Source organism: Varanus komodoensis, unplaced genomic scaffold (genome assembly GCF_004798865.1).
Source record: "Varanus komodoensis strain SLA01 unplaced genomic scaffold, ASM479886v1 scaffold3, whole genome shotgun sequence".
Taxonomy (NCBI): Eukaryota; Metazoa; Chordata; class Lepidosauria; order Squamata; family Varanidae; genus Varanus; species Varanus komodoensis.
Genome location: NW_025335761.1, coordinates 11,584,044 through 11,611,692, shown reverse-complemented (window position 1 = coordinate 11,611,692; position 27,649 = coordinate 11,584,044). Strand labels below are relative to the sequence as shown.

At 44.4% G+C, this 27,649-nt stretch overlaps 1 protein-coding gene across 6 annotated transcripts in view; it reads left to right on the top strand.

The window, feature by feature from the left end:
* AMBRA1 (autophagy and beclin 1 regulator 1) overlaps positions 1-16,246 on the top strand; it is a 271,815-nt gene extending 255,569 nt beyond the window's left edge. For all 6 annotated transcript variants that reach the window (XM_044435883.1, XM_044435880.1, XM_044435885.1 and 3 more), the window contains one exon: positions 14,486-16,246. In XM_044435883.1, the coding sequence (XP_044291818.1) occupies positions 14,486-14,973 (488 nt within the window). In that variant the 3' untranslated portion in view covers positions 14,974-16,246. The remainder of the gene's footprint in view (positions 1-14,485) is intronic.
* Positions 16,247-27,649: the final 11,403 nt, after the last annotated feature.

The following is a 27,649-nucleotide window of genomic DNA, read 5'->3' as shown; positions in this document are numbered from 1 at the left end:
TGTGCGGAATAAATTTACTACTAAATAAGTCATAAAGATAAGGAGACAGTTTGGCTGCAAGTTCTCTATGTGACCCTTTCCAGTTATATTATTCCATTCCCACCATGGTAAGTTTGAGAAAGGGGCAGACCAGTGGGGAGGCTGAGCTCCAACTCCCTTGAACTTGTTTTTTCTGAACTTTCTTTTAAAAAACCTGGAAAGACCCTCACCCAAAATTTTCTCCTTTGAAAACTTAGAAAAACAGAACTGATTATAGTGCAAACTGTGGTGTGCAAGAAAACTCACAGATCCCCATAAAAGAGAAACAGTATTCTCTGCCAATCAAATAACATATTTGAGATTCAGGAATTTTGGAGTGAATATCCCAGATGTGGCACAAACTCAATATGAAGCCTTTGAAAAAGATTGAATTTTTTTGTAAGTTGGAATAAAAATTCCCTTCTGGAGTTTTTGTGGATTAATTAGTATTTGCAAAGAGGTTTGTTGTTGTAAATCATTATGAGACTGAGTAGTATTGGTGGCACTCAGCAGGACACTAAAACGCATTACCCTGGGAGGTGTTCAGTGACTGCTTCGGGACAAGGCGGAAGAGAATTGTATATTACAGATTACTTGCTTTTGTTTTTTGTTTGTAATGTGTTTTCTGCTTTGCCAGAACAGGCCCTAGGCATAACATGTTTGTTTTAGAAGTGGGTGTCATTTGAAAAGAACTAAACTATAGCATCAAAAATGGGTCTCTGTATGTTGGTGCATGCAGCACATCCTCCGCTCCTCCCCTGCAGGGCTCTGCAGAGATTGTATTTTTTGAGAGCTTCTGCTGCTCCTTCTTTAGAAGGATGACAATAATGTGAGTAAACTTATTAAAAGTGAATCCCTCAAGTACAGATGTTTCCTTTTCTGTCAGTTAATTGCTGCCTTGTGTACTACATTGCTTGTGAAGCCTGCATCAATCAAAGAAATGTATGTTTAGGCAAAAGACTCTGGGAATAACATAAATAAATGTTAGGTTCAAAGATCTCTTATTGCTTTTAGGAAAAGTTAATAATAGGGTACAATCTAACTGAAGTGCAGTAGTTTCAAATTCTGTTGATTTCAGTGAAGGAAATTTAAGTGCATTTACTTTTCCCATTGAAAATTATGGGGAACAGAAATGTTTAACATTGGTTGGCTTGTGTTTGTTATGCATATTATTGATCAATCCTGGGTATGTTCTGAGGCCATCAGAGTATAAATATTGGGCATTATTGGCAGGACTGTTAAAGAGAACTTATCCCATCTTGGAGGACGTCAGGTTGGGGAAGGCTTAATAATATTCCTATCGTTAAGGAAGCCACCAAGCCTTAGAATTGCTACTGAAAGCAATCTTTTTTCATTCTCAAACCAACCAACATGTTAGAGCAACACCACAGCAACTTGTCATAGTAATGCTCAGGGTATCTTTCATGTGATTTGTTGCCAAGGTACCCTATGAGCCAGTGAATAGATGTACAGTATAAGCCAGTGTTGATCCTAGAATGGAGACTCTGTCCATTACTATTGGATGTGTTTTTCTTTAAGCATCTAGGGATATCTGTGAAGGAAGACTGCTCACATTCCAGTTGTGTATTTTGGATTCCACTATATATTCCAGAGCAACCAGTAGTTCAGCTTTGATATTTATACAGACAAATGTTGTAGTATTTGTTGAGCACCCTTAGGAGAGCCATTCTGGTTGTAGAAAGCTCTTGAAGAATAATTGTATAATTTCAGCACTTGAATTCCTACTCAGTGGTTGTCAGTTCCTTTGGAATCCAGTTTTAAGTCTGCGGTCCTCAAATGGGAGGATCTGGTAGGTGCTTTCTGAATGTGTATCCTAGCTAGTGGCTGTTCTTTCATGGTGAGCAAAATGGATTACAATTGCTGGCACACACCTATGCTGAATGGGATACCAAGGAATGCTTATACTGAACTTTTTGGGTTTTGAGGAGGGCTAGATAACTTCATATACCAGACATACATTATTCAAAAGAAACTGCACTCATTGAGACGCTGGCTTTGGGCTGGTGAAGGACTTCATGAACCCATGCTCTGAATGATGTCTGCCTAGAGCAAATGGCACAGCAGCTCAGGTGTTTGAAGGGCAGATTTTGCTTTGAGGTGATCTCTGCCAAAGTGAAAGGACAGCAGCTGCTCTTCTCTGTACTTTGCATCTGCTTGCATGTCACCCAGTGCCTTCATTTTCTTGAATTGGTTGCTTGGCAATCTTGAATTTATTCTGTCTACTGTGGAGCATCTGCTTTTTTGAGCTAGTCATATCACTGTCGTCTCCTTGTAAGATTGAATGAAGGTTTAATATCTGTGCATGGGCGCATAGCAAGAGCCATTTTCCCCTCCTTTAGAGTGTTGTGTCAAGAATGTCCATCAGCACCATTCTTTTTTGTTTTACTTACAGAACTGTTTGCTCAAAGTATTCGAAATAATGAGGAAATTAAATGATTATATAATTTCTATCATATTCATGCCATTTTAGATTTACTAAGCTTTCCTCCAGCTTTTCTGTAAGAAATTAAAAGGTTTAGAGATAATGTAATTATTTCAAATCAACTTCAAAGGGGTAAGCAGAGCACACATCTTAAAAAGTACACATTTAATAGAGCAAGAAAAGTAAAAACCTTGCAATCACCTTATCAGGCAGTATAAAAGATCTATAGAACTTTAACTTCATTCCTTTACTTAAAATTTAAAAACTCACTGTAATATTAATACAGCTGTACAGTACAGAATTTCATGCATAGAACTGAATGAATCTGCTTCCACAAATGTCTCCATTCCCTCCTCCCTCCCTTTGAACAACACTCTGTTTTTCTTATATGGTTATGTTAAATCCAGTCTTAGTTGTTTCTGTTGCAAATTCTTATTTCTAACTTAGCAGGTAATCTAAATAAGAAAGAAAACTATACAGTGCCTGCAGAAGTATTCATTCCCCTTTGACTTTGCACTTTTTGTTGTGTTACAACCTGAAATTGCAATGGACTTAATTGGCATCATTACCGCTAATGTATTTCTGCAAGGCACTGTAAAGTATATCCAAGCAATTTGATTCCAGTACCCAGGAATTCAGATCTCCCTGAAAGGAATATGGTACAAATGTAGTCTATTCCACAACCATTATCACCAGGATGGGAAAATCGGAACATTTAATACCCGAGTTCATTTAATACTAAGAAAAAGGGTTTAACAGAACTGCAGACATTGTTTGAATATGGAGGTATAATGCCCTTATATTTTAGAAAAATCATTGATGAAATATTTCTGAAGTTTCCATTTGGCATATTTGTAAAATATTTTCTACTAATTAACTGTTTTGGCTTCTTAATGCAGTAGAAGACATAAACCCCAAGCAAAAGCTAAATAAATAAATAAGATAAATTAATTCAGTCAAGAACTAATTAATATTATTTTAGATGTAAAACCTGTGTTATTCGTCAGTTCAAAAACTATGGTCTTTAAAAGCCTCTGGCTTCCTTTGGGCATTCCTCAACAGGAGTTCAACCTTGAACCAGTTGTGTGGCTAATTGTGCTACCCCTCCCTCATTGACTGTACAACACCCCAGTTGAAAGAAATTGTATTAGTGGCCCTGCCCATGCAAGTCTTGGATTCAGATACTTACTGAAACAGTATAGGGTCTCATTTTGAAGGGTCACTACTGATTGTAAATAAAATTATTTTATCTCTGTCTGAAATCTAGAAGGTGCCAGCACATGGTAAATCGCATAGAAAAGAGATGGTAGGCTATGTATTTATGCAAAAGAGCATCAGAGCCTTTGTTATACATTCTGTCCTACCCCTTGATATTTGGTTGTTGGGCAGGAGGAATTGAATGACCAGGCATTTAAGAGCAGACTCTAGGACTTGTCAAACAGATCTTTCCAGCCTTCATGTCTATGATGTGTGCCTAGAGAAGTGCCTGGTCTCCAGAATTCTTTGTTGCAGAGGATGGAGGGCACAACTCTGTCTGTGAACTGGGAGATTAACAGCATGTTTCAGTATCCTCCAGCGTTGCAAGCATCTTGGGATATTCTTTTTGGATCGTGCACTGCATCCATTTCTCTTTAGTGAAGAGAGACTGTTGTGCTTTCATTACCAAGTACCATTGAATTCTTCTCATCTGCATAAACGTCCAATATGTTTTCTGAAGCAGGACTATGCCACAATAAATATGCTAGTCTTTAAGATGCCACAGGACTCTCTGCTGTTACTGCAAGCTTCTAAATATGCTTGTCTTGTTTGAAATTTGTCATCTGGAAAACACACAGAGGAGGGAGAAGGGGAATGGGTTAGGCCAGGAAAGCAACAGGTCAAGTGGTGAGGCCTAGGGGGTCTAAGTAATGATGCTGAAGTCCCTTGGTAAGAATGCTAAATTTGGCTTCTTTGCCTTTCCTGATCTTTATTAATCAGCCCTCTCCTGAAATGATAAATTACTGAGCAGCCACTGTAGAATCAGCACCTGCTGCTTCTATGACTAAGTAACAGCCACAGCCCTTAGAATTCTATCTTCACAGAATTAAAGTAGATGCCGTGTGCAGAAGAGCAAATGAGTTACAAGGAGAATAGAAGTGTGTCAGTATGTCCTGCTTAAGGGTTGCTCAGAAGAGGTCCTCAGGTCAAGCGTATGCTCACCATATTTGATGTAAGTGAACCATAGTTGGCAATTATGGTTGATTTTAATCTCTGAAAAGCACAAACTTACCCAGTTTATAGGACAGATGTGAAGGAGGTAGATTCCAATTGTTAAGTCAGAGAATATTTAGAGTACTGAAATTTATTGATACCTGGGACAGATCTCCTTGAGATAAAAGTTGCATTTGTGAGAGAAATGGGCATCCTTTCATGGGAAATACCATGCAGGTGGAAATGGGAAGTGGAGTTGGTCATTAGCTATAATTTCAATAAGCAGAAATCATAAAAGTACCCCCACTCTTTTCCGCATTATTGTCTGCTAGCTGCAGTAACAATTTGTTATTTGATGCAGTGGAGCAGTCTTGAAAATAATAACAAGCAAAATACAAACGGTTCCTATTTTACTGAAGTGTAGATCCTTAGATTTATACCATTTCTTTACTGGGATTATATTCAGCAAAATCTATAGAAAGATAGCTTTAAAAATTTGGTGGCTGTGTTGGAACACTAATACAAAGCCAACATCAAGACAAAGTCTTGTATCATTGTAAAGACCAACAGTTACATTACAATATTAGAAAGGCAAGGAGTAATGTTAAGTGCATTGCAACAAAAATCATAGAATCATAGAGTAGTAGAACTGGAAGGGTCCAGAAGCATATTGGATCCAATCTCCTGCTATTGCTGGACACTAAATTACACCATCCCATTCAGATGATTGTCCAGAATCTTTTAGAATGTTTCCAATGAGGGAGAGCCCACAGCTTCCCCAAGTAATAGGTTCCATTGTCAAACTGCTCTGACAGTGAGGAAGTTCTTCCTGGTGTCTAGTCTAAATCTGGTTTCTTTTAATTTAAGTCTTTTATTCAGTGTCCTGCATTCTGGAATGAATGAGAAGAGATCTTGTCCTTCTTCCTTGTGACAGCCTTTCAGGTACTTGTAGAGTGCTATTATATCATCCCTCAGTCTTCTCTTCTCGAAGCTGAACACAATCTTTCCTCATAGGGCTTTATACTGAATCCCTGAATCATCCTTGCTGCTCTCCTCTGTACCCATTCTAGCTTTTCTTCATCTTTTTTAAACTTAAGTGCCCAGAACTGGACACAATACTCCAGGTGAGGCCTGACTAGTGCTGAGTATAGTGGAAGTAGTATTTAATGTGTATTAGAAGGGATGCTTCTGTTTAACGCATCCCAAAACAGCTTCATTACATTGCTGGTTCGTTCATCATATTGTTGAACCAAGTATTCTCCATCTTGTAGCAGTGCATTTTGGTTCTTGTTCCTAAGATAATAAGTCTCATAGCATCTTAAAATCTAACCTAATCGTTATGCTATAGAAAATGTGTAGGCTTTCAGGAGCTAAAAACTGAATGCTTCTGTTGTTGGAACAGACCTCCTCTTCATTACATTGCCTTTTTTCCTTTTGCAAGAATACTAAGATCACTTAAATTATCCTTTTCCTTTCCATTTTATTCTCCCCACAACACAGTGAGGTAGGCTAGACTGAGAGTCTTTTTCTGGCCCAGTGTAATCCAGTAAGCTCCATGGCAAGTGGAAACCAGTACTCAGATCTCCTGAATCCAAGATTCTAATAAACCACACTGTTTTAGACTGTTATTGCCCTGAAAGATGGAAAATGAAAGCTTTCCAAGTGCTGACTTGGAACTACCTGCTTCCGAGTGTATTGAGAAATTCAGGAGTATCAGACTCATGGTATAGCACAGCCACAGACTTCTTCATGTTATTGCCAAGGCCACTCAGGTTATAAAGAAAAGGCCAACTCTAGGAGGGCCCTGTCTTTATATCTTAGTAGAAGATCATATTTATTATATTTATATCCCACCTTTTTTCCTTCCAAGGAACTCATGGTGGCTTACATAATTCTCCTCCTGCATTCACTCTTATTCTCCCAACAACAGCTCTGTGAGGTAGGCTGGTCCGGCAGTCTGTGACTGGCCCAAAGTCACCCAATGAGCTCCATGGCTGAGTGGAGGCCAGAACACAAATCTCCTGAGTCTCAGTCCTGCACTTGTAACCATTATTCCACACTGGCTGTCTGGGTGGCAGAGTGTTGTGCAGAAATCATTCACTTGTGGAGAGAAGGGGCAAAGAAATACCTTTTTTTCATTGTTCTATTCATTTCAGGCCTAAGATATTTTTCCTGGTTACTTTAGACCCCATATATAGTGATTTTATTTTTCTCAGCATGCATCACTTTGTGCTTGCTTATATTGCTCACAAGCTATTTTGTTTCCTGTGCATCCAGTTCTGAGAGGCACTTTTGGCACTCTTTCCAGTCTGGTTGGGCTTTCACCATCCTAAAGAATTTGGCATCATCTGCAGCCTTGACCCATTTCATTTCTAAACTTGATTCCCCATAATTTTTTGAACAAGATAAATAGCATTGATTCCTATTCAGTGTTACTCTGTCTGGTTTACTAAAATGGACATTTCCTTTCACTAATGTCAGTGTTACTTATTTGCAGAGGGAAAAGTTTGGGTGTAAATGGAGTATGAAAAAAAAATCACTCTCCTTAGACAACAGCTTTCTCACACAGCTTGTTGGTGCTCATTCCTGTCTGCTCTGAACGGTTGAGGAACAACTGTAATTCACTAGACAGGCTTTGAGGATGCAGTGCAGTCTTCAGTAAAGATTTGACAAAGAAACTGCTTTTATTTGTGTACTGGCATACGGTGCCAAGTAATTCCAAGCTTATGTCTAGTACATTCTCTGTGTTAAGTGTTAGTGTATTTTGCTTCTCATTCAATATTATCTTTAAACTATTGTCTTTCTCATGTTCTGCTTGGTTTTTCTGTTCCTTGGGAAACATTTGGCCACTTCCTCCTCTTTTGTAATCAGTCCTCATGGCTCTGCAAAGGCTGGAACAGAGATTTATATCTTTAATAAGGATCAGGTAGCCTGTGGCTGCTGCATCTCTCTGTGGAGCAATTAAGCACATTCCATTGAATAAGGCCCCTTTCCTTCAGCAGCCTACAAGTGAGAGGCAGCTAATTGCTGATCCTTCCAAGAAGGTGTTACAAGGAGACATTTTTCTCCAGCTCATGAGTTTTCCTTGGAGTACTGAGCTCTCCATATGGCATGATTCTTTTGAGAGCTCAGAGATAGGCAGTGCTGTTTGTACAGTCTGAGGAAAGAGGAAATGAATTGTTTGGTAAGGTGCCAAAACAAATAGATATTGTGCATAACTCAGGTATCCACTTAAAACAGGAATTAAAACAACAGCGGAGTGAAGTTGTGCATCATGGGTTGGCCAAGTCATTGGGTGTCTGCTGCATTCCTACTGTACCTGATTCTTCTTGCCCCCCACTGCCCCTTGGCCTGCCAATCATGGTTCCTTTTTTCATAGTCAAGAAAGCCAGAACCAGCCCTGTAGGGGTAGACGATCCTAGTTGGTTTCTAGGGGGTTTCATTGTACCAACTAATGCTATTGGCAGTGGGTGAGTTTGCACATAACTCTAATCCAGTTCATAAATAAGCCATGTGGGTTGGCTGTTTGCCGAATAATCCACAGTACATCTGACAGACTCACTGTGGCTACTTTTTACCTCTTTCTCCCTCAGTCAACCAACTGGCTCCACCATGTATCCTAGTGTGCTTCATTAGATTACTGATCTTGCCTCCTCTACCCCAATCCAGTCACCACCTGTTAAACCTGCCATACGAGTACTTGTTTATTTTTGGAGCCTCAAAAAAGCAGTTTAGTGGATTTTTTCATTATCTGAAAATTGCACATTTAAAACATAGTTTGGTTCTTCACAGGTGCTCAAATGGAAGGCATTGAGAACTGTCAGTTGAACATCTAAAATGTAGGCAATTACATTGCCAAGACAGTGATAATGCTCCCACCCCACACTTCATGTACCTTCTTTCTTCACATTGCTGCCCTGTTTCCTTTTCCATTGATGGCTGGGTGCCCGGTCCCTGGTAATGGAGTGAAAATTAGTTTGTATGCAGTTCTGCTTCATATTTGATAACTGTAAGTGCCCACCAATGGAAAAAATTTCAGTCCCACACACATTTTTTGGTGACTGAAAGTATTGCCAACTATGCCTTTTTGACTTGTCCCCTCCCCTTTTTTTGAAACTCTAAAAAACTGAAGAACAAGTGGCACACCTTCCAAAATACCATTTCATATCTTTGGAGGGGTAATCACTGGTGAGATAGTGAAAGCAAGTGCTAAAGGGGTTTGCTGATTTTGCTGAGCAGCTCCATTACTCCATTACTTGGTACTGGTGAACTCTGCAAAGAACCTGGACCAACAGAAAGATGAACAAGTGGACACTAGATCAAATCATGGCACTACTCGCTCTGGAAACAAAAATGGGAAAACTGTGGCTGATGTATTTCATGCAGGAGAAGGCAAGACTCACTGAAGAAGATGAAAATGCTAGAGAAAGTCAAAGGCAGATGAAGAAGACCAAATATGAAATGGATCAGTTTTACAAAGGAAGCCACAGCCTTCAATTTATAGGAGCTGAGCAGGGCTGTCAAGGACAAGAGTTTTTGAACAGCACTCAATCATAGGGTCACCATATGTTGGAGGCAACTTGATGACACATAACAAAACAACAACAATATTGTCAGACCTTGGTAAATTATATTGTTTCTATTTAGAATGCCACTGAATTTAAACTGCACCATTCCAATATTGTGAATCCTCCATAGCGGGGGCTCGACTGGCGAGGGACTTTGTCGGTGGGTGGAATTTTATATTGGGGGGGGGTAGATGGGGAGTTTTACATTGTTTTAATATTTTTATTGTATTTTAATCTGTTTTTATGGAGTCGTCCCTGGCCACGTCGACGGTTGAGCTACCTGGGGAGTGCGTGGGTGCTGCCATTGGGGTGGTCACGGGCAATGGACGTTACAGCGGTGGGGGTTTAACGTGTCCACATAGAAGAAGGAGGGACAGATGGCTGACACCTGTCCCTCCTTCTGGTTCTACCTTGAGCCAGAGGGTTCCAGGTAGTCTTGTCAACTGCCCCCCGGGCCTGACGGTGCTGTTGCTTAATGCCAGGTCGGTCCACAATAAATCGTCCCTCATCCACGACCTGATTGTGGATGAGGGGGCTGACCTGGCTTGCATAAGAGAGACCTGGGCGGGAGGGGGGGGGGATGTCGCCCTCTCTCAAATGTGCCCGCCCGGGTATCTGGTTCAGCACCGTCCACGCATGGAGGGGAGGGGGGGTTGCTTTGATTTACCGAACCTCCATCTCCCTCACGGGGCTTCCAGTCCCTTCGAGGCCAGGGCTAGAGTGCCTCTACTTGGTGTTGGGCGACCGAGACAGATTGGGGATTCTGTTGGTGTACCATGCACCCTTCTGCCCAACAGTCTCCCTGCCTGAGCTGACGGAGATCATCTCGGACCTGGTGTTGAGGACCCCCAGGATGTTGGTTCTGGGGGACTTCAATCTCCACACCAAGACTGGTCTGACCAGGCGGCTCAGGACTTCATGGCCTCCATGACGGCCATGGGGCTGTCTCAACATGTCACAGGCCCAACCCATGAACGTGGACACACTCTGAACCTGGTTTTCTCGATGGGTCAGGAAGAGGGTGGTCTGAGGGTGAGGAATTTATGTCTGACCCCCCTGTCATGGTCAGATCACTTCCTGGTGAGGTTTGTGCTCGAGAGCGGCCTCTCCCTCTGTAAGGGTGCGGATCTGATGGTGTGGGTCCGCCCCCAGAGCCGGATGGCTCCGGATGGATTCTTAAAAGCCCTGGGGGAGTTTCCGGCTGACAAGACTGGTGCTCCTGTCGAGGCTCTGGTCGAACTGTGGAACAGGGAGATGACCAGGGCTGTGGACACTATCGCTCCTAAGCGTCCTCTCCCACCGGGCAGAGCCCGCTCTTCCCCTTGGTATACACCTGAATTGCGGGCGATGAAGCAGGTTGGGAGACGGCTAGAGTGTAGGTGGAAGAAATCACGGGATGAATCTGACCGAACACACTTGAGAGCCCACTATCGGGCCTATGCTGTGGCAGTGAAAGCGGCGAAAAAGAAGTTTTTTTCCGCTTCCATTGCCTCCTCACAATGCCGTCCGGCAGAGCTTTTTCGAGTGGTGCAAGGCCTGGTTCGCCCGGGTCATAAGGAAGATCCGGTTCCACCCTCAAAGGCCCGCTGTGACGACTTTGCCAGGCATTTCAGGGAGAAAATCGCTCAGATTCGTCACGAGCTGGACACCACTAATGAATCAGAGGTTTCTGGGGAGATGCCAATGCTGCCGTCTGGTCCAGAATTATTGGATGAATTTCAGTTATTGCGGCCCGATGATGTGGACAAGGTGGTTGGACGAGTACGTCCCACCACCTGCCTATTGACCCTTGCCTGTCTTGGTTAATAAATAATTCCAAGCACAGGACTGGGACCTGGATCTTGGAAGTGGTTAACGCTTCTCTGAGGGAGGGTCGGGTGCCTGCCCCTTTAAGGGAGGCAGTAGTCCGACCGGTCCTGAAGAAAGCGTCACTGGATCCAGAGATGGCCACTAACTATAGACCTGTGGCCAACATCCCGTTTCTGGGCAAGGTGTTGGAGCGGGTGGTGGCGGGACAACTCCAAGCACTCTTGGATGAAACTGATTATCTGGACCCATTTCAGTCTGGCTTCAGACCCGGGTACAGTACTGAATCTGCTTTGGTCGCCTTGTACGATGACCTGTGCAGGGAGAAGGACAGGGGGAGTGCGTCCCTGTTGGTTCTCCTGGACCTCTCAGCGGCTTTCGATACCATCGACCATGGTATCCTCCTGGATAGGCTAGCGGGATTGGGGGTCAGAGGCACTGCTTTGCAGTGGTTCCGCTCCTACCTCAATGGCCGATACCAGAAGGTGGTGCTGGGGGACTATGACTCTGCGCCATGGCAGCTATGCCATGGAGTACCACAGGGCTCCATTTTGTCCCCTTTGCTGTTTAACATCTACATGAAACCTCTGGGAGAGGTCATCAGGAGGTGTGGGCTGCGGAATCATCAGTACGCTGATGATACCCAGCTCTACCTCTCGTTTTCCACCAATCCAGGTGAGGCAGTGGCTGTGCTGAACCGGTGCCAGGCCGAGGTAATGGGCTGGATGAGGGCCAATAAACTGAAGCTCAATCCAGACAAGACGGCGGTCCTGTTGGTTGGCGGATCGGGCTTCGGAGAGGGTGGATTTGACCTGGTCCTGAATGGGGTTGCACTCCCTCTTAGGGACAAGGTCCGCAGCTTAGGAGTACTCCTCGACCCGGAGCTTTCATTGGAAGCTCAGGTGACAGTGGTGGCGAGGAGCGCTTTCCTTCAGCTTCGGCTGATTAATCAGCTGCGCCCCTACCTGGAGAACGACTGCCTGGCGACGGTGACACACGCGCTGGTGACTTCCCGCCTTGACTTCTGTAACGCGCTTTACGTGGGGCTTCCCTTGAAGACGGTCCAGATACTTCAGTTGGTTCAAAATAGAGCTGCCAGGTTGCTGACGGGGACGGGGCGTTATGTTCACATGACTCCAGTCCTCCGTCAGCTTCACTGGCTTCCCATTGAAGTCCGGGCCCAATTCAAGGTGTTGGTGATGACCTATAAAGCCCTAAACGGCTTGGGTCCTGGTTACCTGAAGGAGCTCTTACATCCATATATGCCTGACCGCCCCTTGAGATCTACGGGAGAGGCCCTTCTCCGGGAACCCTCCATGAAAGATATTAGGAGGGTGGTTACTTGGAGGAGGGCTTTCTCTGCAGTGGCGCGCAATCTATGGAATGCGCTCCCCAGAGAGGTCCGCCTGGTGCTGTCGTTACTTGTTTTTCGGCGCCAGGTGAAGACCTTTTTATTTAATGTCACTTTAATTGTTAACAATATTTGCTCATTTATCTGGCCTGGGCGACTTCTTTTATATTTTATATTTTTATGTATTTTATATTGTTAATTTTAATTTTATATTGTTATTTTTGTATTTTATTGTGTTTGTAAGCCGCCCCGAGGCTTCGGCAAGGGGCGGCATAGAAATGTGATGATGATGATGATGATGATGATGATGATGATGGAGGTGGTAGTCCGACCGGTCCTGAAGAAGGCGTCACTGGATCCAGAGATGGACACTAATTATTGACCAGTGGCCAACATCCCATTTCTGGGCAAGGTGTTGGAGCGGGTGGTGGCGGGACAACTCCAAGCACTCTTGGATGAAACTGATTATCTGGACCCATTTCAGTCCGGCTTCAGACCCAGGTTTGGTACTGAATCTGCCTTGGTCGCCCTGTACAATGACCTGTGCAGGGAGAAAGATGGGAAGTGCATCCCTGTTGGTTCTTCTGGACCTCTCAGCGGCTTTCGATACCATCGACCATGGTATCCTTCATCATCAGGAGGTCATCAGGAGGTGTGGGCTGCGGAATCATTAGTACGCTGATGATACCCAGCTCTACCTCTCGTTCTCTACCAATCCAGGTGAGGCAATGGCTGTACTGAACCAGTGCCTGGCCGAGGTAATGGGCTGGATGAGGGCTAATAAACTGAAACTTAATCCAGACAAGACGGAGATCCTGTTGGTTGGCGGATCGGGCTTTGGGGAAGGGGACCTGAACTTAGTCCTGAATGGGGTTGCACTCCCTCTTAGGGACAAGGTCCGCAGCTTGGGAGTGCTTCTCGACCCAGAGCTTTCACTGGAAGCTCAGGTGGCAGCGGTGGCAAGTAGTGCTTTCTTTCAACTTCAGCTGATCCATCAGCTGTGTCCCTACCTGGAGAACGACTGCCTGGCAACAGTGACACACATGTTGGTGACTTCCTGACTTGACTTCTGTAACGCGCTTTACGTGGGGCTGCCCTTGAAGATGGTCCGGATACTTCAATTGGTTCAAAATAGAGCTGCCAGGCTGCTGACGGGGACTGGGCATTATGTTCACATGACTCCAGTTCTCCGTCAGCTTCACTGGCTCCCCATTGAAGTCCGGGCCCAATTCAGGGTGTTGGTTATGACCTATAAAGCCCTTGACAGCTTGGGTCCTGGTTACCTGAAGGGGCGCCTACGTCCATATTTGCCCGCCTGCCCCTTGAGATCAGCAGGAGAGGTCCTTCTCCGGGAACCCTCCGTGAAGGATATTAGGAGGGTAAGTACTCGGAGGAGGGCTTTCTCTGCAGTGGCGCCCAGTCTATGGAATGCGCTCCCCAGAGAGGTCCGCCTGGCACCGTCGTTATTTGTTTTTCGGCACCAGGCATAGACCTTTTTATTCAAACGTTATTTTAATTGTTAATATTGTTTGTTTGTTTGTTTATTGGCCAGGTCGACTCAAATTATATTGTTTTTATATTGTGTTTGTTTATTATTGTGAGCCGCCCCGAGGCTTTGGCGAATGGGGTGGCATAGAAGCTTCCTAGATAGATAGATAGATAGATAGATAGATAGATAGATAGATAGATAGATAGATGAATGAATGAATGAATGAATGAATGAATGAATGAATGAATGAATGAAAGAAAGAAAGAAAGAAAGAAAGAAAGAAAGAAAGAAAGAAAGAAAGAAAGAAAGAAAGAAAGAAAGAAAGAAAGAAAGAAAATACTCCTTATGGTAGGAAGGTATTTAATTAGCACCATCCCAAAAGAGGGTGTGTAAAATGAGAGCAGCAAATGAGTATGCAGTATCTCTCGTGCAAAACTGACTTGCCCTGTATGGGAATGTTGGGCTGATTCTAGACAATTTGGGCATTGTAATATTTGCTTTCTGTCTTGGTCATTTGGTGAGATTCCCCTAGGGAGCCAATTTGGATGCAAGGACAGAATATCAAGGTTTACATTTTAAAATTATAAAAAATAAGCCATGTCCTTTTTGCATTCTTCCAGGTGGTCCAGAATATGGGGCTACTGGGGAGGATGCCCTGATCAGGATCCAAAGGCTGATGGCTGAGGGTGGCATGACTGCTGTGGTCCAGCGAGAGCAAAGCACTACAATGGCATCCATGGGAGGCTTTGGCAACAACATCATTGTGAGTCACCGGATCCATCGCAGTTCTCAGACTGGTACTGAATCCACAGGAACAGATGGTGGCTCAACTCAGCCATCCACCTCCCAGGAGCTGGTAGCTGAACTGGAGGGACGGACCCTTTCTGAATCCATGCAGGTGACAGAGCGTGGTCTGAGCCCACGGACATCCTCTGATGAAGTGGAGGGAGCAGAAGCTAGTGGGCAGAGCCTGTTGGAGCAAGCTCAGTCCTCAATGGACACTGAGGGACCAATTGAGTACAGTGACCTATCTAATAATAACCATCTTTCTGACAGTACCAGCTTCTATAGTAATGGTAGTACCAGTGGAGAGTCTCGGAACAGGTAGAGATGAATTGTGCATAGGTGCTACCCTTGTACTGCTAAGCAGAGACTTGTACCTCGCAGCTGACCAGGAAATGAAGGAGTGGAGGGATTGGGACTCTGACGAGATGCTGGTAATTCAGCGGGCATTGGTGATATACAGGGGTGGGATATGAGAGGGAAACCATCGGTGTACAGGAAGATCCTTGAAGAGGTTTTATTCTGTGTCTTAGCTTCCCGCGTCCGTTTTGCTGCACATTTTCTACAATAGCTGTAATAAACCTTGATATTCAGCTGAGCCTTATGTAAATTTCTCAGCTCACTGGCTACAGGAATCCATTAAGCTTTGTCCTAACCCTGCAGTGCTTTTAATGTTACTTTTTACTTTGGGTTTGTTTTTCTTTTTTTCTTTTTTAACTTTCCCCTCTTTTGACCTACCAGCTAATCCAATCAAGGTGACTGTCATCTCTTCCTTTGGAGACCTGCAACCTTATTGAGTGTGTATGTTTCTTGAAGTGCTACTGTGGAGGGGATTTCTACCCCCAGCTCTGCTATCAGAGTGCTTCCAGGCCAGAGTTCTGCTCCATGCCACCCTGCCAGGAAGCATGAGGCATTTCTTCTGCAGTTGAGAACTTGGGTGGCTTGAGGGAATGCAGACTGGATAAGGCGATGTCGTCTTCTCCACTCTTCTTTCCAGCCCAGAACTGGGAGTGGGAGAGCTGTGCTTGGGCTTCACCATCCCTTCATGCTCAGGAACCTCTCAGGAGTGTGGGCCTTTTGTTTTAAGAATATCTACTTTGTATGCAAGCAGGACCCTTATAAGGGCTGCTGTGGGTGGGGCAACATGTAGTTGTAAAGCATGTGGGTTGGGTGGGAACCCCTCCCCAATAACGACGGCACTTATACAGAAATTGCCCAGGGCTTAGCACCTCTTGCTGTGCCAATAATAACATACTTCATCCTGGCAAGGCTTGGCAGGATCACGGTGCCATGGCCAGGCTGCACTTCCCTACTTGGGGTGGGGTGGGGGTGGGGGGGTTGGGGGGTTAGCTCCGCATCAGAGCGTGAAGTATGTGTCTGTGATGTAAGGTGTTGCATGTGAATCCTTGACCTTGTACATGTAGTTTCTAGTGGAGAAATCAAGGCTCTGATATTTTTTGTTTCTAGTCTAAAATGTGATTTTCCTTTTTGTTTGTAACTCTCCATCCCAGTGAGCTTGTAGCAGGAAGGCAGGGGGAGAGTGTGTGCTAATGAGGGAAACACCAAAGATCAATGTCATTAAAATATGACAAACCCTTCTCTGGTCTCTTGTTTTCTCTTGTGTTCCTGTTGGACCCTTTGCCTACTCATGCCATTGGCCCATTTGCTCAAATTCTGGGGAAAAGGAGGAACTTTTCTTGAAAGCCCAGAAATATCTTCCTTGCCAAGTCCTAGAAAGCCTAGGTCAGCCTTCGTCATCCTGATGCATTCCAGATGTGTTGGGGACGTTGGGTGTTGTAGTCCAGTGACTCTAGAGGTACTAGGTACAGGGGGTTGACCTAGATAGAGAGAAGTTTATCTGCCTGGCTCTAGAAATAAGTAATATTGGTCTGTGCAGGAAAGACAGTATTCTGTAATGAATAAAAACGGGAAAGAGAGAGCAGAGATGAAGATGAAACAACCTATTAGCCTGATAGAGTAGTAAAATAATTTTTCCCTGAACCTACTTGGAAATTGGAGCACATCGGCTTCTTCAAGGGGCTGCTCCCAACCCAGTTCCTGTATCTTCTCAATATCATAAGCGTGTGAGAATAAATAAAGCCTCTTGTTAAGCAGCTCTTATGCTCACAGGCAAAAAAGTCTGTTAGAGAACATTAAGCAAATGTTTCCTTAAATCACAGCTTGGAAATGAACTTTAAATCAAATCAGAGGGCTGCCAGGCCTTATCAGAGTGTTAATGAAGCACTAAACTCTGCCCTGTGCCAGTTCCTGTTCTGAGCTACGGGAGCCTCAACCTGATTGTGGAATTCCCATCTATATTTTTGGAATGTGCTTACATGAGAGTAGGCTAATGCCTGGAACTTGCAGACAGTTCACTGTGCTGGGGGAATATATGTATAAAAGTCAAGGGGCAGGGGAAGTTTTGTATTGGTACCACAGTGAAGCCAGGTGTCAGGCAATGCCCAAATCCCTCCAGCAATTTTCTGAAGTCTCCCTCCCAAAGAGCTTTCTGGGAGTACTTGCCAGATGAGTTCTTAATTGCTTTTCATTGCCACTGATGACCAAATAGCCAGAGTTGAAAGTTCTGACATCAAGTAGAAATGTATCATTTCTCTTAATGCCTTTTCTGCAGAGCTGCTTGGTGCTTCAAATCTGTTTTCCTACTCGGAAGACCAGCCAACATTTTTCTAGTTTTGTTTGGCTGCACATACATTTGAAATCTTGACAGGCACTGATTTCCAGTTTGGTGCAACAACTCAATGTTTTTTTCGAAAGGCTTTGATGGGGATATTATTACCAAGTCAGGAGAAAGCAGATGAATAACAAGTACCACTGGGAGGTCTACTTCTTAAAATATGTGGCATCCAGTGAGATATTAATTTCTTCGCTCCTGATTTTGATGCCACTGAATGTATCAAAAATGTAGCTAGGGTTGAATATATGGGATCTGTCTTAGAGAATTGGCATCCCACCAAGTGTGCTGATCCCATGGGAACCCTACATGATCAGGCTTGCCATGTGGCCATGTTGTTATCCCATGTGATTTTAAACAAAATCCTCTATTGCGTGCATGTGAGGAGGGGGTCTTAACATGAAAATGTTGGGATTGGGATGTCTGAAAAGACAGATCTAGCTGCAGTCTGATCAGCTTTTCTTAACTCTTTTCCTGGTAATATTTGTAGAAATGGGGCAATGGAACTGTTTAAAAGTGCCAAGTAATGCATAAAAAGTCATATTTAGAAGTATATTTGAACCCCACTCTCTTGGGCAAGGGGGTTCTGCCAAGTAATTCATTATACGTGAAGATCTGACAACATAACACTGTGTGCCAGAAGTTTTACTTATATCCTACCTTTTTTCTTTCCAAGGAACTCAAGGCGGCTTGCATAATTCTCATCCTCCTCTCAAATGTATATAATCTAATAGAAAATAGCAAGCAGCACTTAGGTAACCATTAGCCTACCTATCCTCCACTTTCTTTCCCAGCTCTGAGTAGTTGTATTTAAATCCTGTTTGTTTAGCAATATGGAAGAAAGTGAGAAGGTTCTTGACTAGCGCATCCAGTGTCTAGCAGTAATGGAATTACAGGGGCTCCACGCCTGTTTATAATAGCTCCCTTGGCTGTTGTTTTAAGAAAAGCACAGGGGATATGACTTGAATAAAATTGGAAGAAGTTAGCACAAAGCTTGTGGATTTCTTTACTGCCTCTCATATTTTCCTGCTTAACTTGCATACAACTGGGAAGAACAATTTTCATGCCTACTCTGTCTCACAAAGCTATGTCCAAATATGCACAGTTTTGCTACACAGCCTATTTGATTTTGTCCTGCAGCTTCCTGCAGATAAAGAAAAATCTACAGGAGCCACTAATGATTGAACCAATCCTTCATCTCCATAGCTTCTCCCTGGAAGCAGTTGCATTACTGTGTGACTTAAGGGGCAGAACAGTCAATACACCACTTCTTCCATGATAAATGGGAAGAATGGGATGGAATAAGATCAGCTTTATATACTGCACTAAGTTAGAAACATCTTGAGGAGGCCTGTTGCCTGGCAAGCACAAACTCAGTGTACTATATTGGTATCTGTTGCACTTCCAGGAAATGCAGCTTTCCCAGGAAAATAAGATCAGCGTTGGCATAAAAGGTTTTTTTAAAACCAGCTTTGGTAAGCTTGACTATGCAGTCCTGCTGTTGCTGTTCTCAGTTTCCTCAGCTGGGGACAAAATGAGATCTCTACCTGTTGGATGCAAGGAAGTAATCTGAAAAGTGAAGGATTCCTTTGGCTTAACACTTGTTAGACACCTTTTCAAGAAGCGTGCATAAAGGGAAAAACAGGTAGAGGGAATGTATTTTAACTTTCAAAAGGCCTTTTGATAAAATGTCTAACAAGATAGGTTTTAAGGAAACATGGCCCTTTAGGGTTAGAGGTAAGGTTCTCTTGTAGCTTTTAAAACCAGCTGTAATAGGAATTTGAAATAAATGGCCAATTCTCAATGTAAAAAGCAGTTAATTGTGGGCTGGGCCAAGAATCCAAACTAAGGCCCATATTCTATAAATGCCCTAATAAGCTGCAAGAAGGTGCTAGCAAAACTTGCTGATAACACACTAATATCTAGGTTACACAGGAGGAGGAGGGAATTGGGGAAATGAAGCTATTGTAAAAATCTGGTTAAGAGCTGGCAATGACTGTAAAGTCCTTCATGGTGAAAAAGGCAGAGTAGAAACCTTGGGATATAGGTTTTTCTAGAAACCCTAAAGCTTCAACTGCAGGATAGAATCATAGAATAGTAGAGTTGGAAAGAAACAAGGCCATCAGGTCCAATCCCCTGCTATTGCAGGTTACCAATTTACACCATCCCACTTGGATGGCTGTCCAGTTTCACCTTGAATGTCTCTAGTGTGGGAGAGCCCACCACCTCTCTAGGCAACTGATTCCACTGTCCTATTGTTCTGACAGTGAGGAAACTTTCCCTGATAGCTAGCCTGATTCTGGGCTGTCACAACTTGAGTTGTTATTCCATTCCTGCACTCTGGTGTCATCAAGAAGAGATCTTGAACTTCCTCTTCATGGCAGCCTTTGAGGTACTTACAGAGGAATAGCATGTCCCCGCACAGCCTTCTCTTCTCAAGGCTAAACATATCCAGTTCTCACAATCTCTTCTCACAGGGCAGTGTTTCCAACCCTGGATATTTTTTGTTGGCCTCCTCTGGACTCTTTCTAATTTTTTCTGCATCTTTCTTAAATCTTGGTACCCAGAACTGGATACAGTTTTCTAGATGAGGTTTGACTAGTGAAGAGTATATGGGAATTATTACTTCTTGTGATTTGGAAGTAATACTGCTAATGCATCCTAAAATAGCATTTACCATTTTTGCAGCTGCATTTCATTGTTGGCTCATAGTCAGAGCCCACGAAACTACTTGGCTGAAGGCTCAATGCCTGACTGTTCTTCAGGTGGATAGGGCTCCCACCCCATAAAGATTCCATATCCCATTCCCATTTTCAGCTTAGTTTCTATCTACTTTGTCCCATTATTGCTACCTCTCAAATTACTCCTATAAGTTACTAAAGGCCAGCCAGGAAATGTTCACTGATGTACTGGCAAAGCACCAATCTTTAGGCCAAGAAGGGGCCTTGTTATGTGGGGTATTCATGACAGAGGATATTTTGCTTAGAGGAACTTGGATATGCTGATCCACAGATGAGCCAGTGCAGTGAACCGCAAGCAGAATGCTGTAGCTAAGAGGCTTAAGCCACCCACCCACACCTGTATCGACCTTGACCTCAACCTAGCAAAGTGAGCTCACTTATATACACCCAGTTGCCCTTTTTTAAGGGTCATGCTTTGCATTGATGTTTTAGCTCATGTACTTATCCCAATTCCTACAACAAACTGGGAACCTCATCAGTGCAGGCTTGAATACCAAGCAGCCAATACAAAGCCAAAGAGGAGGAGACTAATTGTTTTACTCCCAATACCATAGCGCCTGCTGGCACAACATTAAATGTTTCTAAAGGCCTGAGAGCTCGAGGAACAGGATGACCAGCCACTAACCTCAAGCAGTCCACAAACAGCACTTGTAAAGAGGGACCAAAAGCTGGACAGCATAATTTTCTGCTCCTGCCACAACTGGCAGGAAATTAAGCTGGTTTGATTCTCTCTCTGTGAAATTTCTACTAGCTCAAAGTGCTGGTTGAGGAACTGCCTTAGTGTAGACTGTTCCTTAGTCCTTGATGGGTCTTCGGAAATTAGAAACTCAGAATAAGCAGCCCTAAAAGAATGCAACTTTTTCAGGTTAATGATTAGGAGGAAGAGCTGACCTCAGCCCAGTTCCGGTGTTTTTGCATCTCTGAGAGCTACTGGAGTCTTAATGTACTGCTGGCTTGTCTTATGTGTAAGACTGTGAAACTTCCTGTTTTCTCTCTCTTTCCATTCCCTGTTGAATCTGTTCACTTTGGATGCTTTGTTCTCTTCCTCGCTTTTGAAGTGTATTCTAGGAATGAAGGAGGAAAGAAAATGCCTGAAGAGGAATTTCACCACCTATAGATATGGATGTAACTGCATAAACTTTGATACAACTTATTGGGAGAGGGTTCTTGCCATGGTTACTCTACTCCAAGAAAACCAGAGTGATCACCCATTTCAACCAGCTGTTCTCCCCCAGTTCTGTAGGGGTACAGTGGGGTAGATGATCTTCCAAGCCAAACAAAATTCCTCTGAACCACCTCCACCCCACTCCACCCTCAGGTCTGTGCAGGAAGGGAGTTGCCTGATGAGAAGGGCAAAGGCCAGCCCTGGTATCAGGCTGATGGAAACAGCAGCTTGCCTGGGAGCAGCTGCTCTCCCCACTTAGTTGCAATCTGTCGACAAAGCTGTTCTGCAACAGGAAAAGGCATATTAATTAAAGCTTGCCATGTGGTGAGCTGTCCTAGCTTTAATTGGGATCTCAGTGCACAGCATGTAAATGTCATTCTCCTCTCGAATCTGTGCAAAGTGCGTTCTCTCTGCTTCGAACAGGAAGGGTGGGGAGCAGGACCGGGCAGGTGCCAAGAGGACAGGGCCTTTGATTTCCAGCCAGTGCCCTCTGCGAAGCATGAACCAATTACTGCCTCATGACCCTTCCATTTCTCATCCTTCTTCCCGCAGCCTGAAGGAGTGCAGGCCTCTCCACTTCCTCCAACCTGCTGTTACTGCCTGGCATCCCTGCCATGGTAATTGGGTGGGAGGCTCATTAAAACATGTTCACTGCGTTCCAGCAAATATACGTATTTGTTTCCCCACAGCGTCCCTCGTCAAAGCACATCTCATCTGTTCTTGGTTACTTCCCTTTACGAATGTTTGTTTTTCCTTCTGAGTGATAATTCTGGTGCACAGCACATTCCAGAGGGAGCAGCACTCAATCTGTACTGCCAGGCACACCACAGGCTCCATATTTTGCATACTCTGGTGTCCCACCTGTGGTGCCAAAGTGTGCATGACAGGAGCAAGAGGAGGCAAGCTCAAGTTTAAAACAGACGGGGTTTTCCATGAGAATTTTTCTGCCCATCACCATCTCTTTCCCAACAGATGTGATAGAGACAACAAGATGGGTCTACAGCGGGGGGGGGGGGGCTCTCATACCGAGCCCTGCAGTTTCAGAGGAGCTTTGGAGGGACACATGCTAACAGTGGGCAGGGCTGAAGGCAAAAGGGACAAGGCCAGCATACTGACTGCCACTAGCAAAACACTTGGAGAGGCAATGCATCCTTTGAGAACGGGGAAAACCTGCGCCAGAGTCGGGAAACTGCCAAATGAGTGGTGGCCTGGGGAAATCAGTCAGGTCCATGTTTATGTAAAGCATCTCAGAGGGTTGGATTTGGCCCCTGGCCTGAGATGCTCCACCCCAGTGGGCCTGCAATGGCAACAGCCCAGCACTTTAACTCTTGTATGTGTGGTTTTCCACAGCAAAGCTGTTCAGGGGCCAAGCTGTCACTGTCAGTGTACAGGAGAAGAGCACTTGAGGCTGGACTGCCTTTATTTGCTGGTCAGCTTCAATGAGCGCTGGAAGTCCCTCCTTTTGAACCTTCTCATTCAGTCCCAGGAAACTTTTAAACTGAGAGGAAGGCTGGAAAGAAAGCCAAGTCGTTTCTGCCCTAACACTGTCTGCTCATGTAATTCACATCTGTCATTGCTTCTTTATTATTTATTAGTGATAAGTATAGGCCACTTAATATAATAACATCCCTGCATGGTTCACAGATACATATTAAAATCACATTTAAAACACTTCATTGAAAGCATTTCAAATTGCAATCATAATACTAAAGCAATACAAGGAGCAGTAAGATGGAACAGCATATGATTAATTGCCATTAATTACAAGCCAGAGAAAGCCTGGGTGAACACATGCATTTTCCGGAGGCGTTTGAAACATGTCACCTTTTCTGCCTCCCAGGCTGCAGGGGGGAGGGTGCTCCAGGGGGTGGGCACTGCCATCGAGACCTGCTCTCAATATATGGCTTGGCTACTTTCTGTTGGTTGTGAAATGGCCAACAAGTTCTTGAAGTCCATAAATATGAAGTCTATATATATAAAGCAAAGTTGTTTGCTAGATATTCTGCTCCCAAGCTGTTAGGATTTTGAACATGATCTTGAACATGGCTTGATAGATAACAGGCAGCCAGGGCAGCACTTAAGCGCAGGGGTAATGTGAACATGGCTGGGTTCTTCAAGGCAGTAGGGGCCACACCATCCTACAATTATGCATTCACTATTCCCTTGAGCCATCCAGTAAGTCACCTACAGTTAGCTTGAATAAGCCACAAAGGGCAAGGATTGGAAAGCACGTGGTGAATTGTACAGATGCAAGAGTTTTGTCCACATAGACTCTAAAACCTGCAACTGATCCCACAAAACTGAGTAAAATGATTCACTGGGTACATCAACAGATGCTATTTCTATAGCAGTTTTCAAATCAGCATATGGGGGATGAGTATGTCCTCAAAAACTCTTACAAACTCATCACAGCAGGCCTCTAAGAGTTCCAGTTAGCCTCAGACCACTTAGGGTTCAGCTGGGTGGCTATTCCAAGATAGGGAGGCAGCAAAGCAAAGTCTTTTTGCTGACTTCAGTGCAGAACAGTAGGTGTAATTCCCTTATGCATGCTCAGTCACCTTTTATGGTCACCTTTTACACCACTTATGCTCCAGCTGTCATCCAACTTCTTTGATTTTCCAGAGCTCACCAGTAAATCAGGGAACCTTTGAAGGGACAGACCATTCACTAGGTATTCCACCCTTGTAGCAAGAGACTGACATTGTGAGACCAAATGTTGTCAGAAGGTGGTCTGACCATGAGAGCAGGGGGATTTCTACCTCTTCTCCCAATATCCAGGGCACCCTCTTCACACCCAAAGGCAAGGACTGAATCAAGGGCCTGTGTGTTGAACCACTAACAAACCAAGACAGCTCCATGGTTGTCATGGAGGACATGACATCCCAAGCAATGCCTAAGACAGTATCAGCATGGATGGATGGATGGATGGATGGATGGATGGATGGATGGATGGTTGGTTTGACTTGTATGCTGACTCATCAGCCGTAAGCTCTCTGGATGACTCACAACATATTAAACAGCATTTTAACAATGATTAGAATAGTACAATCAATCCATTCATAATACCTTAACAAGTCATAATATAAAACCAACCAGTAAAAGTAAAATCAACAAAAATAAGTAGACAATAAAGCAAAATGAGATAAAAGAGACATAAAACCAAACAATTGATATATTGGGCACCAGAATTCTAGAGTTCACCATCACATCCAAGACTGCCTCAGCTAGCTTGGTTAAGGAGGTCATTGGGTAGCAGGAGGAGGAGAGGTCCTGCAGTAGCATCCCAATCTGTCTCTGACCCAACACAAGATACAGATCCTCATCTGGACTGGGAGCCTGGAGGGCCAGACTTGGCCCCTGGGCTGGAAGTTCAACACCCCCTGATTTTTCTCCCTTCTGGCTCACTCTGTTTCTATGTCTCTATTGGAGCAAAGTCCAGGGAACCATGATTCAGGGTGGATGCCAGGAAGTACTTCCTGACAGGACCGCTAGGGTATGGAATAGGCTTCCATGGGAGGTGATTGAAGCCCCATTGGTGAGGGTGTTCAAGGATAAGCTGGACATACACATGGTAGGCATGTCATGAGTGGAGCCAGCTGGAGCCAGGGGGCCCAGACTAGATGGCCCAGGAGGCCCCCTTCTTACTTATTCTGTTTCTATGTTTCAGGGTGGAGGGGTTTCACTGTGACTGAGATTGAGTTTCATGGATCACAAGGCCACCCCAATACAGTCTATGGTACTGATATGCTGCTTGAATGGGCTGTAGGGTGCAAGGCAAACCATACTGGAGGCCTGAAGCCAGTCATGGGTCACCATGGTTATCCCTCTTATTGAAAGAAGACTAATGGAAGTCAGAGTTGCCCTTCAGATCTGTTGGATAACGATTCACATCATGCCTGACTTGTCATGTTGGCCAGACTTATGGGAGTTATAATTAAGCATAGATGGAGGATGCCAGATTAGTGAGGGCTAGTAATAGGTCTGTGCGGTCTCCCCAAACTGTCCTTTCGAGCAGCAACTCTCACTTCCCTTCCACCTTGCGTGCTCATAATTCTGAAAGGTGGCCCACTCCCCTGAGAGCATGAAGTAATGCAGGGATTTATGCGGAGGAGTGCCTGTAAGGCCTGGGGCAAGAAGGTAGGGGGCACTCCCAAACCACTTCCCTGAGTTTTTCTGCAGAGACAAGACCTGGAATTGCTGATGGACCTTTTTGTGGATGGGAGAAAATCCTCAAGCAAGAGGTAAGAAGAGTATCCAGTGAAGGAGCGGCCCATGCCATGCCCAGGCAGGCTGACAAGCTGTTGACAAATAATGGCTTTTTATTACCCTCATCCCCTTGTTCCCCTAGGCACTTCCCAATTAAATTTGAACAATTCACAGACTGAAAAAAACCATGCTTTCTCTTGCCACAGTCCCCTGTATGCTCTCTATTCATCCCTCTACTAGGCACTTGGGGATAGCTCAAGTGTTCATATAAACCCTGAACCTGTTTATCAGTAAAGCATTCCATAACAAGGCATTTAAGTGATAGGCACAGAGAGCTTAAATTCATTAATACTTGGTGCAATAGATAAGGATAAGTTTATTACCCAGGAAATAAGAATTAATTATGCAAATTAGGGCTTCCTTTGTCCTTGGATGCTGCAAAACATCCTTTCCCAACCTGGAACCCTTCAGATGTGTCTGAAAGGATTTTCCAGCATTTCTAGCTAGCATGGAAAATGGGCTGGCTGGGAATAATGGGAACTGCAGTCCAACACATTTGGGGGCTCCAGGTTAGGAATGGGTATGGTAGAGGCATGACTCATCCTTCTGCAGCTATACGGTGCTGAGAGTTAAAGACCCCATTTTCCAAAACTGGGTTCTTTGGTCTGTGAGGCAAACCCTCACTAAGCGCATATTAGCCAGAGGCAAGAGCACATACTCCACAGCCTCCCCGCAAAAAGATCCATACAGGCTCTAAATTGAAACCCGCTGAGGTTTTAATAGAAGGAACCTGCTGAGGTTCATGTCCTCTATTCTCAGGACATGAACCAATGACGGTGGTACAAGATGGCAAGCAGCAGGGGCTTGCGAAAAGACAGTCAGGAGAAGTTATGCTAATAAGATTCCATTCTTCATGCTAATGAGGGCAGTTTGGTAGCTACTGTCTGCTTAGCAACAATTCTGATTAGCATTTCCAATAGGGAATATAAAAACCGCCTCGTGGCACAGTTTGATCAGAAGAAAGGGCAGTCCAGGCCCCATTCTGTGTGTGACAGATTGCCTGGAGTGCCCATTTTGCCCTGTGGGGTTCTCCAGAAGGCCACACTTGCCTTTGGCCCCACCATCTCTCTCCTGCCACTCATTGCTCAGTAGTTTCCTGACTTCTGCAAAGGTTTTTCTCCATTCTATATGTTAAAATGCCTCTGGTAAGGCTCAGTTTCTGGCAGCAAGAGCTTTAAGCTACAATATACGATGAGCCAGTGTGGTACAGTGGGTAGAGTGTTGGACTGCAACTTGGCAGAGCCTGGTTCTAGTCGCCCCTTGGCCATGAAGCCTGCTGGGTGACTTCGGGCTGATCACAGACTCTCAAGCTAATCTGCCTTGCAGGGGTGTTCTCAGGATCTAGGGGGGAGGGGGAGGTCAGGTGAGCTGTTTCAGGTTCTTTGCAGGAAAAAAGCAGGAAAGCAAGCACACACGGCAGGCGATGCCTATACTGGTATTTGAGCTCAACCCATTTTGCCTTTGGCCCCATCCTTTTGTTTTCAGCCTCACCAATGCCTGGCCCGTGGCCACTGCATTTTTCTCCAAAATGGAGATTGATGCTCAGTTTGAACAAGAATTGCATTATGCCGGGGTTAGCAAAGAAAATGCATGCTATGCTATGCTATGCTATGCTATGCTATGCTATGCTATGCTATGGTTACACTGGTAAGAATTACCATCTTTGAAAGTATTGTTGGCTCCTAAAAATGTCCAAGGCTTCTTTTTTAACCAGATTCCATGGTTGCTAAGTTGGCTTACAGAAAATCGCTTATTATGGCCTAGCTCATCAAGCATGGGCCAAAACAGCAAAATGCTCAGAGAAGGAGGATTTTCTGTACCATGGAAGCAGGGGCCATCCAAGGGGGTATTTCTCCTAATCTATTCAACAGAGGCAGACCTTGAGGTGCTTCTTTTTCTAGTGGAGGGGCTTATCTTGTTCTGCCCCCAGCAGAATGTGCAGTTTAGCAACTGAAGATAGGAAGGTAAAAGAAGAGTGAGAAAAAGAAATCCCAGGCGGAGGGCAGATGGAGCAAGTGCCTTATTCTGCAGTTAGCATACCATGCCTGTGTCACCCCTGCTGCTAAAACTGCACTTCAAGTTCCCTGCTGCAGAAATGATCTTTTGGGATGCTTGTTTCTTAGTATGCTGCTTTTAG